This window comes from Eretmochelys imbricata, chromosome 2 (genome assembly GCF_965152235.1).
Source record: "Eretmochelys imbricata isolate rEreImb1 chromosome 2, rEreImb1.hap1, whole genome shotgun sequence".
Taxonomy (NCBI): Eukaryota; Metazoa; Chordata; order Testudines; family Cheloniidae; genus Eretmochelys; species Eretmochelys imbricata.
Window position 1 is genome coordinate 47,388,205 of NC_135573.1, and position 16,556 is coordinate 47,404,760.

At 38.5% G+C, this 16,556-nt stretch overlaps 1 protein-coding gene across 1 annotated transcript in view; it reads left to right on the forward strand.

Moving 5' to 3' along the window:
- MMP16 (matrix metallopeptidase 16) overlaps nucleotides 1–16,556 on the forward strand; it is a 243,953-nt gene that overhangs the window by 213,948 nt on the left and 13,449 nt on the right. Inside the window, exons 7-8 of the mRNA XM_077810049.1 lie at nucleotides 5,635–5,773; nucleotides 15,390–15,540. Of these exons, the coding sequence (XP_077666175.1) occupies nucleotides 5,635–5,773; nucleotides 15,390–15,540 (290 nt within the window). The remainder of the gene's footprint in view (nucleotides 1–5,634; nucleotides 5,774–15,389; nucleotides 15,541–16,556) is intronic.

The following is a 16,556-nucleotide window of genomic DNA, read 5'->3' on the forward strand; positions in this document are numbered from 1 at the left end:
TTGCTGAAGAGCCTTTAGTGAGGGACCTTGTCAAAGACTTTCTGAAAGTCCAAAAGCATTATATCTACTAGATCACCCTTGTCCACATTTATTGACCCCCTCAAAGAATTTGAATGGATTGGTGAGGCATGATTTCCCTTTCCAAATGCCATGTTGATTATTTCCCAATATATTGTGGTCTTCTATGTGTCTGATAATTCTGTTCTTTACTATCATTTCAACTAATTTCCCTGGAACTGAAGTCACCTGTAGTGCCTTGTTATATTAACAGTCCTCCAGTCATCTGGAACAGAGGCTGATTTAAGCAATAGGTTACATATCAGTTAGTAGTAGTCTGTGGTAGGTTCTTGAGTATTCCCTCCCACCCCCAAGAATGTTAAATTTAATTGCATTATGGTTGCTATTACCAAGTGGTTCTGCCATATTCACAGTTTGTACCAGATCCTGTGCACCACTTAAGTCTGAAGTAAGAAATGCCTCTCCTCTTGTGGATTCCAGGACCAGCTCTCCAAGAAGCAGTCATTAATGGTGTCTAGAAATTTTATCTCAGCATCCTGTCCTGAAGTGGCAATTGCCCAGTCAATATGTGGATAGTTGAAATCCCCCGTTATTATTGAGTTTTCTGTTTTTGTAGTCTCTTTTATCAACCTGATCATTTCACAGTCACCATCAGTATCCTAGTCAGGTGGTCAGTAGTATATTATTATTGCTATTCAAATATAGAATTTCTATCAATAGAGACTCTATGGTTCAGTTTGATTCTTTTAAGATTTTTACTATATTTGACTCTATTCTTTCTTTCACACATAGTGCCACTTCCCCACCAGCATAATGTATGGTGTCATTCCTATATATTTCATAACCTGATATTTTGTTCAACATCTTTATTAATGATCTGGACGATGGGATAGATTTCACCCTCAGCAAGTTCACAGATGACACTAAACAGGGGAGAGGTAGATACGCTGGAGGATAGGGATAGGGTCTAAAGTGACCTAGACAAATTGGAGGATTGGGCCAAAAGAAATCGGATGAGGTTCAAAAAGGACAAGTGCAGAGTCCTGCCCTTAGGACAGAAGAATCCCATGCACCACTACAGGTTGGAGACCGACTGGCTAGGCAGCAGTTGTGCAGAAAAGGAACTGGGGATTACAGTGGATGAGAAGCTGGATATGAGTTAGCAGTGTGCCCTTGTTGCCAGGATGGCTACCGGTATATTGGGCTGCATTAGTAGGAGCATTACCAGCAGATCGAGGGAAGTGATTATTCCTCTCTATTCGGCACTGGTGATGCCACATCTGGAGCATTGCGTCCAGTTTTGGGCCCCGCACTACAGAAAGGGTGTAGACAAATTGGACAGAGTCCAGCGGAGGGCAATGAAAATGATCAGGTGCACATGACTTACGAGGAGAGGCTGAGGGAACTGGGCTTGTTTAGTCTTCAGAAGAAAAGAGTGAGGGGGGATTTGATAGCAGCCTTCAACTACCTGAAGGGGGGTTCCAAAGAAGATGGAGCTCGGCTGTTGTCAGTGGTGGCAGAACAAGGAGCAATGCAGTGGGGGAGATCTAGGTTGGATATTAGGAAACACTGTTTCACTAGGAGGGTGGTGAAGCACTGGAATGGGTTACTTAGGATGGTGGTGGAATCTCCATCCTTAGAGGTTCTTAAGGCCCAGCTTGACAAAGCTCTGGCTGGGATGATTTAGTTGGGGTAGTCCTGCTTTGAGCAGGTGGTTGGACTAGATGACCTCCTGAGGTCTCTTCCAACCCTAATCTTCTATGATTCTATGATTACCGTGTCCCATTGATTATCATCATTCTGCCAAGATTCTGTGATGCCTATTATATCCATATCCTCATTTAATACCAGGCACTCAAGTTCACCCATCTTAATATTTAGACTTCTAGCATTTGTATACAACACTTATAAGAACATAAGAACACCCATACTGGGTCAGACCAAAGATCCATCTAGCTCAGTATCCTGTCTTCCAACAGTGGCCAATGTCAGGTGCCCCAGAGGGAATTAACAGAACAGGTAATCATCAAGTGATCCATTCCTTGTCTCTCATTCCCAGCTTTCTGGCAAACAGAGGCTAGGAACACCATCCCTGCCCATCCTGGCTAATAGCCATTGATGGAACTATGTTTCATGAATGTATCTAGTTCCTTTTTGAAACCTGTTATAGTCTTGGCATTCACAGCATCCTCTGGGAAGGAGTTCCACAGGTTGACTGTGTGTTGTGTGAAGAAATACTTCCTTTTGTTTGTTTTAAGCCAGCTGCCAATTAATTTCATTTGATGACCCCCTAGTTCTTGTGTTACGAAAAGAAGTAAATAATACTTCCTTATTTACTTTCTCCACACCAGTAATGGTTTCATAGACCTCAATCATATCCCCGCTTAGTCGTCTCTTTTCCAAGCTGAAAAGTCCCAGTCTTATTAATCTCTCCTCATACAGAAGGTATTCCATACCCCTAATCATCTTTGTTGTCCTTTTCTGAACCTTTTCCAATTCCAATATATCTTTTTTGAGATGAGGTGACCACATCTGCATGCAGTATTCAAGATGTGGGCATACCATGGATTCTTTTAGAGGCAATATGGTATTTTCTGTCTTATTATCTATCCTTTCCTAATGATTCCCATCATTTTGTTCGCTTTTTTGACTGCCGCTGCACATTGAGTGGATGTTTTCAGAGAACTATCTACAGTGACTCCAAGATCTCTCTCTTGAGTGGTAACAGCTAATTTAGACCTCATCATTTTCTACGTATAGTTTACATGTATGCTTATAAAATTTGTCAATATTTAGCTGTCTGCATTCATGTGATGAAAGTGAGTGGGACTCGTTTTCATTTGATTGTTTCTCTTCAGATACTATCTGCACATTATCAACTTTTATCTTCTCCTCTGTACTAGGATATAGAGAATCCCCATTAGTAAATCCTCCCCTAAAGGATGTGTCTGTCCAAACCATGTGCTCCTTCACACCTGTCGGCTTTCCTTCAGCCCTTAGTTTAAAAACTTCTCTACAACCTTTTTTAATTTTATATGCCAGCAATCTGGTTGTTTTGGTTTAGGTGGAGCTCTTCTTTCCTGTGTGGGCTCTTCCTTTTACAAAAGTTTTCCCAGTTCCTAATAAACCTAAATCCCTCCTCCAAACACCACTCATTCAGTACCTGCAGTTTTGCCTATCTAACTGGCTCTGTGTGTGGAACTGGAAGCATTTTGTCTTTAATCTCTTACCTAGTAACTTAAATTTGACCTCCAGGACCTCTCTCCTACCTTTCCCTATATCACTGGTACCTACATGTGTTATGACCACTGGCTCCTCTCCTGCACTGTACAATGAAACAACCCTTTCTATTCTGGATGCACTTAGGCAGTGTCTATGTAAGGTTAATATTTTCTTCACAAATTTGTGAATAGTTGCGTCTGTGGGAAAATGAACTAGAGAGAGATGTAACTTATGCTTGAGAAGGATGATGAATACAACCCATTGTATGCCTGCTCCAGCAAAAATATTAGTTTGGTTTCAAAGCTGCACCAGTTCCTAGAACACTACAGATCTGCTTTGCTTGACAGGCTGACCTATTCAGAGAGAATGTCTGGGCTGCCGTGCAACAGAGATGTGACAGGATGCGATATTTTTCTGTTTTGTTTTGCGTTTTTTTCCCCAGTAATATTAATTCTGTATTATTTCTTATACCGTTGGGATTTCATAATAAAGGGTAAGAAGAGGGATAACCTTTACTTGTCCCAGGAAGGTGGTTCAGCATGTTCATTATTTCAGGGCTATCATCTGTCGTAGAGTAATTAGGTTTGCAGTCCACACACAAAAGGGGTAAGCACTTGATCAGGGCCCCTATCTCGGCATGTTGATACGGTTGCACTGGAAGAAGTTGTGGTTACAGTGTTGAAGAGATATAGCCAGGGCAGCTTTTCCTGCATTCCCCTCGGGCTGACAAAATAACTTCTATACATTCCCCAGCTTGGGCAGTGCACCCTCAGCCTGGCTCAGTCACTCAGCAGCCATAGTTTAGCCCAGTGGTTCTCCAATTTTAGCAACCCGAGGACCCCATTTTGATTTAAAAATTTTCCACGGACACCAAGCCCCCTGCTCAGCCCCAGGCCCCACCCCCACTTCACTCCAGCCCCAGTTGGAGAAACGCTGGTTTAGCCCATAAAGATATGCCATTGTAAACAATGAAAACACAAGAGAACTGAGAGTCTATGGTATTGACTGTGCCATGGGAAACATAACCTTTCACCAGCTTGGATGCTGTTTATTATCACATATAGGGACAGAAAGTCTTTGCCACGTGATGATCCATGTGCTGTGAGTTGATGGTCTTAGTGCAATTCTTAGTGGAATGACTGCTAACAGGAAGGCCAGGGCCAACAGTTTTGATGGTAGATTTGCAATGTGGACACTAAGACTACAACATTCCAAATCTCCTATCACAAATTTTGATCCTGGTCTCCTTGTTCTCAGTCACTGCAGAGAAGAAGTGAATCACATTGCAGAATGAACTATCCACACAGCCCTGGAAATAGTCCATTCATACCAGGGCTCGCACACCATAACTGAGCCCAATCCAGTTAGAATTGGCGGGCTTCATTCCACTGACTGCCCTGAGCTTTGCTTTAGGCCCATTGTAAGGATGGGGTGGGGCAGATCACAGTGATTCTTCCTAGGCTGTATCTGTTCTGTGCAGAGAAGGCTTCAGTCTCCAGGGATGTCCATCTGACACTTTTCAGATTAATAATAAATTCACATCATGGGGAACATACAGATCTGGGTATCTGCAGTCTTGGAAGATGACATGAAATTGATTGTTTGCCAAATATATGATGAGGCTGCTGCCAGGCACTCACTCATATAACTTAATACAGGATTCGGAAATATGCAGTGAAATACTGAGGGCTCGAATCTGGCCTTGATTGTTCACTCAAACTAGGGGCTTTGAAAAGAAACAGACCAATAGGGTTTTTATTATAAACTCTTCCTAAACAAATGCCTGACAAAGGACTGGTTATGTTAAATTTACTGGGCTTTCCTACAGAACAACAAATTTAACTAGAGTGGACTTGGGTGTTTTATGCACATCTTACTTTTAGACATTGCAAATATATCAGATATTCTAAAATTAGTGCTGTAATTCAATGGAAACGTGGACCCCAAATCTGCTTTTAGCTACCCCATTGTAAGCCTAAAATAGTGTTCTACCAGTGTAACTGAGTGGAATTTGAGCAGTGGTATTTTGCAGTACACACACTCTCCTACATTTCATTTTTAAGCAAAATGGACATCTGTTATAGGACTGTCAGCTCGTTGGTAAGAATTATCCCCAAATTTTTGCCTCTCCTTTGAATGCACCTTTGCTTTGTTTATTTTTGTTTTTAAGAAATCATTAGATCACTCTTTAAGAGGGACATTTTTTTCCTTCCTTTTCTCCTCTGAGGGAAAACTCAGTTCTGTGCTCCTTCAATATTAATACAAATATGGTTAGACACATAGTAAAGTTTGTTGTCCTAAACTGACATTGAATGGCTTTTCCATCTGTCAGAAACAGATCAACAAGGATAGAGGCCTCCAATGTGCTAAGAGATGCATTTGTTTGCTTTCCAGGATCAGTGGTTTTGGCGTGTTAGAAACAACAGGGTGATGGATGGATACCCCATGCAGATTACCTACTTCTGGAGGGGTTTACCTCCAAGTATCGATGCAGTCTATGAAAACAGCGAAGGGAATTTTGTTTTCTTTAAAGGTAAGAAGGGCAAGAAATCTAGGTGACATTTACAGGCCTGCCGACACCCAATAGAAACATTTTAAAACTTTCTTCTTATAGTGAAGTAAAATCTTATTTATTTTCACTAGTGGCTTGTCATACCCACTGCAAATTCAGAATGTAGAGAATTAGCAAATAAGTGAACAGATAAAAAAACAAGCATCTAACATACTTTGCACACTTGGCAACTATGGTTATTATTAATGATAATGCTTCATATTTGTAATTTTGGGGTATATTTTGTAAAACTAGTGAAGTCTTACTAGTAAAGACCATACAGCAATGATCTGCTATTAAGTCTTTGCTCACACTTTGTATGTGTGAACTACAAGTTGTCTGGATTAAGAAAATATGAATGAATGAGATTCTTTATATTTTTTCTAGTTCTCTTTCTTCATCTCTCTTATTACTAGGGTATTTGCATATTTCTAAGTGGCATCTGTTCCTGCTGCATATATTTTATCATGTTATCTGTGCCACGTTCTAATTATTTGGTCTGGAAATTATGATGCTACAAATTTGAGGTGGGAAATGAATTATTAACAGATATCCCTGTTTCATGCAAATGTCCCTAGTAATTTTTTAAGAAGAGGAAAAATCTCAGAAAATAAGGTTATGTGGATTGAATTGTTGCTAAGCAATTTGTTTTTTTTTTAAAGTTTTACTCCAGGCATCAGCTGTTCTTTAAAATGAAAGTTCTTAAATATGCATCTAATTTAGATTTAATGTGAAAATTATACTTTATGTTAGATAAATAGTAGTTTATCATTGGAACCTGTTCATTGGGAATGAAACCAATGTAAAATGTAATTACTTATAAGGTAAGAATTGTGAAAACAAAGGAGAATGTGATTTGAGAATGAGGAATCCAGTTGTGAAGCTATTAGAGTTAGCTATCTGGATTGTAACTGGCTCTGTCCTTTTTCATATAATTGTGCCTATGGAAAGGCAGAAGAACAATGCAGACATTTTCCCTGCCATTTTTTCAAAATATGAACAAAGTTATCAGGTCAATAAATGGACCCACCTGTACTGTAGTAGAACTATGGTCACCTCTGGAGTGTGAAGGGGTAATTGTAATTGTGCAGAAATACTACACAACAGTTTAATACAGGCAATGAAGATGAATAGTGTGTTCACTTAATAAAAAGAACTTGCACCTTGTTTGAGATGTAGAAGTTACAGGTCTTTCTATTTACATTATTTACCATATGTTAACACACAACACATGCCTTTTATGTCTGCATGCATGCATGTGCTAAATTCTAGAGCCAGCTCATAAAATGTTTACCATATGATAAACTGAATTTTATTTTCCACTTTAACCTTCTCAGTAACACTCTGCCTCCTAATCTTTCTCCATTATGAACAATGTTCAAAACCTCCAAGCAACAGTTGGCATTTTCTAATATAAAGGTTATACTGTACCACAAAAAAATTGTCATGCATCCCTCTACTCCCATCCTTCCGAATAAAGCACTTGTAGGAAGGTGTTATGACTGAACTAATCAGCGAGCAAGAGGCAAAGATCTGTCAGTCACAGGTAGTGTATAAGGACCAGTCTACCCTTTTCTTCCTGGTTGTTTGCCTTTTGCATGCTGGAAGGGTAGAGCAACAGCTGTCTCCGAATTCACCCGCTGTGCTCTCTTTCATTCTGCCTTATTCATTCTTTTCCTATTCTAGCCCAATAAAAGATGAAGAAGCATAGAAGCAAGGATAAAGGGAAAGGGAGAAAAAAGCAGCACAAAAGAGACATCAACTCTCCCGTGTCTGCTCTCTCCAGGGCCCCAGTTACACAGAGAGTAAAGCAGCAGAAGAGAGAGATTTACCTCCTCTGCTTCCATCCAGGAACCAAGGAATCAGGGAGGAATCGACCAATGTGCTGCATATCAACTCCTCAACTCCTCTCCCCACCTTTCGGCCTAGCCATGTTGTTGTAGGGTGTTTGTTCTATCTAGGTTCCTGGTTAGGTGTTTTCTGTCTGGGTTTCTATAGGGTTGCCCATCACTGTGTTATTTAGAACCTCTCTCTATCAGTGGCCCAGTGGATTTCATAAGCCCAGCTATGAAAACCTAGAAAAAAACCTAGAAAAACCTAGAAAAAAAGATAATTTTTTGAGGTTTTGAGGGTTTGGTTTTATTTGTTCATACTCAGTCATCTCTCCCGCCAGCTGTCCAATTGGATTAATGGCACTAAGGCAATTCTACTTTAAAGAAGAAGAAATATAAAATAGGAACTAAATAAAAATCTTTAAAACAAGCTTACATTTTCTAGCAGACCTGTGCTGTTAAATACAAGGAACATGCAGATGATCTGTAACGGTGATATGGTATGCAAGTGTTATTCTCATTCCTTTAGGACAATCTTCATAATTTATAGCTCTGCTATCCCAAATTCATACTAATAAATCCTATCACCACATCCGTATATTTTCTGTATTGTCTGTCTGTGGAGACCACTGATTTTAGGGGCATATTTAATAAATTATGGCTACTTGTAAAAAATTTGCTGCTTTTGTGGAATCAAGTCTCCCTTTCTCTGAAGAGCATTGAGACTTTTTGGTTTTCAATGTGAACTAGTTTTATGTCCCTTCAATTTACATTAATATTTATTTATACAAGGAAAAACATTTGTAAAAATTCAGTAGTACACTTGGAGAGTATGACTATAAAGCAATGCTTGTTGTTTTGGGGAGTTGAAGTCAGCCTTCTTTCTTAAAAAGAAAAGGAGTACTTGTGGCACCTTAGAGACTAACCAATTTATTTGAGCATGAGCTTTCGTGAGCTACAGCTCACTTCTCTGAAGCCTTCTTTCTTGTGGCTCATAATGCACGCAAGGTATGTGGTGTAACATAGAAGGCTGCTTATAAAAAACAGATGCTTATATTCTTATTGTTAGTCAGTACTAACATCCATACTGAATAATAATAATAAAATAACACCAGAAAGGTACATATATATTTTTAGAATGGCAAAAATGTAGATAGTAAAGTTTATTCTGTGTACCTTTTGGAATTTAAATAGTGTTAAAAATGAAACTGTCAAGACATCTGCATTGTTGAAACCTATCGCCAGCCAAATGTAGCAATGGCAAAGCTATTGTAAAATTCATACTATGACTTCCACCATAACTCTCAATAATTCTTATCCCACTACTTGACAGTTTCATTTTGAAAACTAAAATTTACTTGTAGTGCGGCATGACGAAGCAGTAAATAGGGAAGTGACAGGGGCCAGCTAGATAAATAGGAGGACTTGGAAAAGCTTAGAGGAAAAAGGGAGGAGGACAAAACATACTGGGATTGAGGTCCAAAATATTTAAATATTGGGGAGAAGAGAGTTCCAGAATGTGAATGAGGAAGACAAAGAGACACGAGAGTAGGTTTTTTAATGGATTTTATTGCCATGAGTAGAGTTTTTCTTAATATTTATTATATTAAATACTTTAAATACTGTACACAGTACTTATAAAATGCACATACCATAATTCCATTTTTGCATAATAACGACATGAACAGAATACTCCACTTAGTTCTTGAGAACTCAAGAAACCTTTGATTAATTTACATCCTGATTATATACAAAAGGGGATGTAGTATAGTTGATATCTTCTGTGTGGTTGGTTGTAATGGTCAGTAGATAATTAAAAAGTCCAAAATAACCAATATTTACTATCAAAACCTCAGTATGCTACAGCAAACATATATACTCATTGTGTGTGTCCTGTATTTCTCACCAATTTTCAGAATGTCAACAATAGATTTTCAAAGACTTCAGGTAGTTACAATCACAGTCCATATTTTTCAAGTTGTTTCCCTGTGGTGTTGGGTATTTAGCTAATCATTATTGCAAAAAAACCAAAACATTTTGACTTTATCACATGCTTCATTCTCAGCCTGTGACCTTGCCATCCTGCTTGTTGTTATATTAGGGAATAGATGGTGAAAAATGAAACATTCAGAAGATTGACCGGACTTTATGAAACATGGTGATTTATTAAAATCTATGAGAATAATAAATCCACAAACCAGACCTGAAAGGAACAACTTTGTAAAACAAATGTAGTGCTTGCTGCTGCCAAGGAGATGCATCACTTGCATTATTATATGAGTGACCATGTATCTGGAAGAAGGATCAAACCATTATTATTCAAATAATATCTGGTTTTCTTTCCTTATTTTTATTATAATCATCATGAATAAACAGGTCTTCAATACATTGTTCTTATAATTTATTAAAGAAACTAGATATAAACTAAATGAAAGCAAATAATGAGTAATGTGACTTAAGTCCTCATTTTGGATACATTTTTAAGACACTTCAAATTAGCTCGCTAAAACTAGAAATAGACGGAATTAATCCTAGTTAAAATCAAGCTTCCTTTGCTCTGATCTGTAACTTAAATTCCCCTTAGTATTCAGGTCTGAGTGTGAAAGCTTCAGATTCTTGCTGAGACTCTCTGAACTGCAGTCCTCCTCCCACAAAATGCTTCCCTGACCAACAGTCAACCACTTTCCAATATCATTTCTCCATGTGAGGGAAGAACAACAACAACAAAAAGCTGCAGCCAGACAGAACACTTTAATAATGGTCACAGTTAAAGCGAACTAAACATATCTTAGAATGCAAATATTAAATGGTGTCTAGTTACAGCCAATAGCAGTCTTGCCTATAATTGCTAAAGTACTCAGTGTCCTGCAGTCTCAGGTTTAAGTTCTCTCCAGTTACCCTCAGCAATGAACTTGCTTAAATAAAAGTAAGAAATTTGCTAAGGAGGATTTAATTAAGAGTCTCAGTCTAGTCTTGCATTCCCGGTACACCTTGCACTTTTTTCAAATGTGCTCCTGCTCCAACAACCCCTGGATATACGAAAGATATTGGGCTCAGTTATGCTGTCCTTTTATAATATTCATGTTCAGCCTGGTTATTTCAATGGTTGATCATGCATATGTGAGGGCAAAATTTGACTCATTGGATACAGCTGGCAAATATCATTTCCTAACAACTTCCTTTATTTTTACTCCTTGTGAGACATGGAAATAGTCAGTAATATTGCATACATTGTAGAACATGCCTCTTCATGCTGCCCAGCAACTGTCATTTTGAATGATCTTCTACAACAGAAATGACCTGGCACAGTATCGGTCATTGAACACCATCTGTTGTTTGCACCGTAAGTACCAACTGGAAGGGTCCAAAAAGCATGATCCTTCTCTCAGTATTGAACTTCCAACTATGATGCCTTTCTGAAGCCATCTATTTATATACAGCCAAGTGAACCAGTAGTTTTGAGACTCAGAGGTATAATTCAGCTGAGAAGGAGAACTGTGAAATACTAAAGGTGTGACCACCTGAAATGAATGTCTGAAACCCTCAGGATAGAGCCTTATCTTCCCTAGGATTAAGTTTTGTAGAACACCCTAATTAAAGTAAATGTAATAGCCTTTAGGTTATCACAGACCTAATCTTTTGTGCATTTCAAAGGATCACTCTTCATAGGCTAGCACTTCTTTATTTTCTGCACTTTACAAAGCTCCCTGTAGGTCTTCTCTGAACACTTTCTTCCTCCTGCCTGGCACATGCAATAACTGTGAAGAGGATCAGTGTTTCTCAATGTATAATGTCAAAGCTGGTGTCTTTGATTGCCTGTATCACATCACCTTCATGTCCTCATCTTCCAAATAAATACACATTAACAACCTATAGAAAAGAGAGTTGACCACACCTTCCTGTTTTACACTGAGCGGCAGCCCCTGCTTGAAATGGAAATGTAATCATGGCTTACTTCCTTCTAGGAAATTTCTAGAGAAGACACCAAATTATGCAGTTGACAGCTTGAACATCTGAACTCAAAAAGAGTTTTATTGTGGTTCTTGTCTTATTGCATATTGGAAAATTAAACATAAATTATCTTTATTATCTTTTTAATTAAGTAAAAAGTTCAAGTTTTATGATGAACATACAAGTGGGTTCACCACTCTTTTCCTTATGATTTCTTTTGTCACAAAGGTGCTAATAGCTGCTTCAGTATTTTTAAGGCCACATTAATGTACATAAAAAGAAAAGGAGTACTTGTGGCACCTTAGAGACTAACCAATTTATTTGAGCATAAGCTTTCGTGAGCTACAGCTCACTTCATTCTTATGCTCAAATAAATTGGTTAGTCTCTAAGGTGCCACAAGTACTCCTTTTCTTTTTGCGAATACAGACTAACACGGCTGTTACTCTGAAACCTGTCATTACTGTACATGGTCCTGATGAGTTTTCTACATTTTGCTTAAGAAGAGAGAGAGTCTGGTTATATGTGCGTAGGTCTCTCCACCAGACATGAAATGAAGGGAAGTCTTTCCATGAGAATCTTCTGTAAGACACCTTTCAGAAGGTCTTTCTTTTCATTACTGGAAGGCAGTATTAGGTTCGCAGTATAGGAGCACACCAGTGGAGAATATGAGAAAACTAGGTAGAATGACAGAAATTTCCTAGAGAAACTATAAATCTCATATAAAGAAAAGGAGTACTTGTGGCACCTTAGAGACTAACAAATTTATTTGAGCATAAACTTTTGTGAGCTGTAGCTGTAGCTCACGAAAGCTTATGTTCAAATAAATTTGTTAGCCTCTAAGGTGCCACAAGTACTCCTTTTCTTTTTGTGGATACAGACTAACACGGCTGCTACTCTTGAAACCTATAAATCTCATATGTTCACACTTCCTTCCTCTGGTCTGATACATTGGAAAATGTATTGAACCAGGCTTCTACAAATGCTTTCTTGAGCACCACTACTGACCTGGGACTTTGTGTCACCTGAAGGATGCTAAAGAGTAGTGTTGGGGATAGGGCAGAAGATGGAAGGATAGGAAATTTGCATGTGAAAAAGGGATGGTTCTGAGATTTGCCAGGAGAAGTATCCTCAGGCAAGCTGGAATGCCTCTGCTTGATAGTGAGGGTGACAAGCAGCTGCAAAGACACTGATAAAAGATTTACTTTGCAAGCCCACATGGGAGGGATTAAAACTGTATCCCCTTTCCTAATTAAAAATGTGATGAAAAGGAAAGCATGCTGTAAATTGATGAGGTACAGGTGACAGGATAAAGCCTTCCTTTACTTTTTTTAAGACTTCCCTTATTTAATACCACAGAGGGATAACTAAAATATAAAACAAACTGTGAATACAGCTTTCTGGTTTTTCCATCCCAGTGACTCTGGCATAGACTTGATCCTAGGTCTGTGGGGCAAAGTTAAGTTTCCTCATAAAATATTTACATAAGAGAATGCCTAAGGATAGATAAGTGTTTGTGAAGCAGCCTGCCCAGCCACATAGCTCATACAATGAATAGTATGTACTGCCACTCTTATATCTGTCATGTGCCACTGGGCTATCTGCGTAGACGTGTAGTTAGGCAAATGCATTTTAAAATGTCTTTTCCATTGGCTGTCATAAATAAGGGTGTTTCTGGATATAGTGGGTTGGGAGAGACCCATTTTTGATTTACATTTTTTGGATCAGATTCACCACTGATTTATTCAAATTTACACTAGTGTTAATGGTCATGGTTGAAACTCCACTTATTGGCAACTTAGAAGTGATGAATAGGACTGTTATGACTTCAGAAAGGGAGACACTGGTGGAAATAAAGTTCAACACAGGCAAGTCCATTGATGCACCAGCTCCCCTGAGAGGGTCTTATTGTGGGGAGCTGCAGTGAATTTCAGATGGGTTCCACCTGTTTTATGCCAGGTCCCTGATCATTGGTCTTCATTCTCTCTCTTTGTACGGGAAGGCCCAAGAGGTCTAATGATTTTCATTACCTTTCTCTGGACCTTTTCTATTATGCCAGTCTAAAGGATTGTCAAGTTGTTGACAGGCCTTCTAAGTAATAGTTACTCCTCTCAGAGATTAATATTGTTATTAGTAATAACATTTTTAGCAACATGCATGACCATAATGTTATATAGAGAGAGGATAAATACATGGTCCCTACCCAATGGAGCATACAATCTAGCATAAACACAATATGACATCACACAGGGACAGATGACATAAGACACAGGAAAAGGGAAGACACTGAACAAACTAAGGTTTTGGGATGTTACTAGTCCTAAGGTATGCATCATATTAGGACTCCTCCCCGACCTTTTAAAATTAACACAGATTGTATTAGGTTGCCATGAGAATATGAGCCATTATTGAAGTGACTGTGGTAAGAAATCTAGTGATCAACTAGTCTGACCTCCTGCATAACACAGGTCATAGAACTTCCCCTAAATTATTCCTACAGCATCTCTTCTGAAAAAAAAATCCAGTTTTGATTTTAAAATTGCCCATGATGGAGAATCCATCATGACTCTTGGTAAATTGTTCCAATGGTTACTTACCCATACCATTAAAAATGTACATCTTATTTCAAGTCTGAGTTTGTCTAGCTTCAGCTTCCAGCCATTGGATCATATTATGCCTTTCTCTGCTAGATTGAAGAGCCCTGTGTATAAACCCCACACTAGAACTGAAAAGGTTAAGAAGCAATTCTGGGCCCAAAAGACCCTGCCCAGCCACACCTGCAGAAAATGCTCTAGCTAGAGGTAAAGTTTCAGAGGGAGCGAAAAAACTCAGAAGGGGCCTGACAAGGCAGGGAGAGGTGGGGGGTTTGTAGAAGTTGATCAGGAAAGAGAAATAAAGCTATCTGACAAAAAAGAAAAGACAATTTTGTAGTGGAGGAAGTTAGTATCCTCCCTGGACCTTCTCCAGACTTCTATGACTTGGGAGAAGATTGAAAGGAAATAGATGCATGGAGGAAGCTGGAGTTGTAGACTGGTGGAAAAGATTGAATGGTGAGGAAAAGGAGCACAGATTATAATATTTTTAAAAGTGCTAATGTGTTTTAGGCACCCAAGTCACTTTCGTGCATCTGAAATTTTTTCTCAAAAGGTAAAATTTTCTTCCAATTTACTTCAGTGGCAAAACTCCCATTGAATTAAATGGGGCCAGGATGTCCCCCAGAGTCTTTAGTGCCTCATTTCCTCTCTTTGCTTGCCCAATGAAAGAAAAGTGATAGATTTTATGTTCAAATATTTTCCTAAAATACTTTAAAAATGAACTAGTATATCATGTGTAAACATTTTAGCTCTCTGTATCACAATAGAGCACATGGTAATAGGAGTATATGGTGTCTAGGAAAATCAGAATTTCTAGGGGTTATGCTTTTTTTAAAAAATATAAATTTTACCCTAAAATTCACCCAGCTGCCCTTGTGAAAAACAAATCTGTTGTGTAGTGTTGCTCTTGTAAAATGGATTACATTGCACCACCTCCCGAGGTGACTTGATTTTCAGTCTGAGTATGATTCTTATATGGATTGTCTGCACAATTTTCTGGGGTACTATTGAATAAAAAATGTTGTACAAATATAAGATGTCTGTCGGCCATACCTCATTTTATTTTGCAGTATCTTCACTAATAAAACATTTTCCAGTTGAATATATTTAGCAGAATCAGCATATTGCTTTATTCCTTTGAGTGTCTTTCTTATTTCCTTAGAGTATTTTAATTGTAATACTGAAAGCTCTGGAAGTTAACTTATATATCTGCTTTTGTTCAGGTAACCAGTTCTGGGTCTTCAAGGATACCACTCTCCAGCCAGGGTACCCTCATGATTTGATAACACTTGGAAGTGGAATTCCTCCCCATGGTATTGATTCAGCAATTTGGTGGGAGGACGTTGGGAAAACCTACTTCTTCAAAGGAGATAGGTTGGTAGAGGAATCCTAGAAGGAAGTTATTTGATTGATTAATGTCAGCCAAGACATATTTGTTGTTTCCTCATATTTCCCCAAAGAAACAATTTGATCCATTTAGACTATTAAATATGAAGTGTGGGTGAGATTCACCCCGGTACAGAGGGCCATCAACAAAACATATGCATTACTTAATGCCTATTGTGAGGACTTAAGTGGTGCCTTTACTTGTGCTATCCTTCTACAAAGGGCTGAGTTTCACTCTACATGTTTTCCTCTTCAGTGTCTGTAATTTATTTCACCAAAATGCTGGGAGGTTGGGGGTGGGACGGGGTTATTTGAAATCACTTCAAATTTGAGGCTTCTTTTCAGATTATTTTTCTCTGAGTTTTTATATTTTTCTTTGAATTTTCCAGGAGAAATTTTTGTTTTTGAATGAGCTCACTGAAATGTTGGGTCTCCTTTTTTGGTGGGCAAGCTTTTTTAAGAATCAGCAGGAAATTCAGAATTTCAACTAATTTAAACTTAAATATTCAAAGTAATGTAATTAAAATGTAATTTCAGTTTCTCAGTCATAGTTCTCTGATCTTCAATCTTAGCTTCCATTTTTCTCATGCTTCCCCCCCTTCATTTCTAATCCCTACCATGTAAGCAGGAAGGGCCTGATCCAAAGCCTGTTGAAGTTCATTAAAATGGCTTCTGTGCTACTGTTTAGAAATGAGGTTGGAAAGGGAAAAAAGTCAGAGAACTTCTTGAGCAGTTTAAGATCATGCTTTAATTGAATTACTGTTAAATAAATTTTACAGTCCCTTTACAGGAGGCGACATGTTCTTGTGGTTAATAAGCACAGAACTGGGAGGTAGGAGATATGTGTTTTGTTCCAGATGTGAAACAGATTTGCTATGTGACTTTGGGCAGGTTATTTGGGCAGGTTCTGTGCCTGGCTTTTTACATCTATAAAATTAGGCTTAGAATATTTATCGAGAGGAGTAATTGTTTTGTGAAGCACTTTAAGTGATGTGACTTTGTAG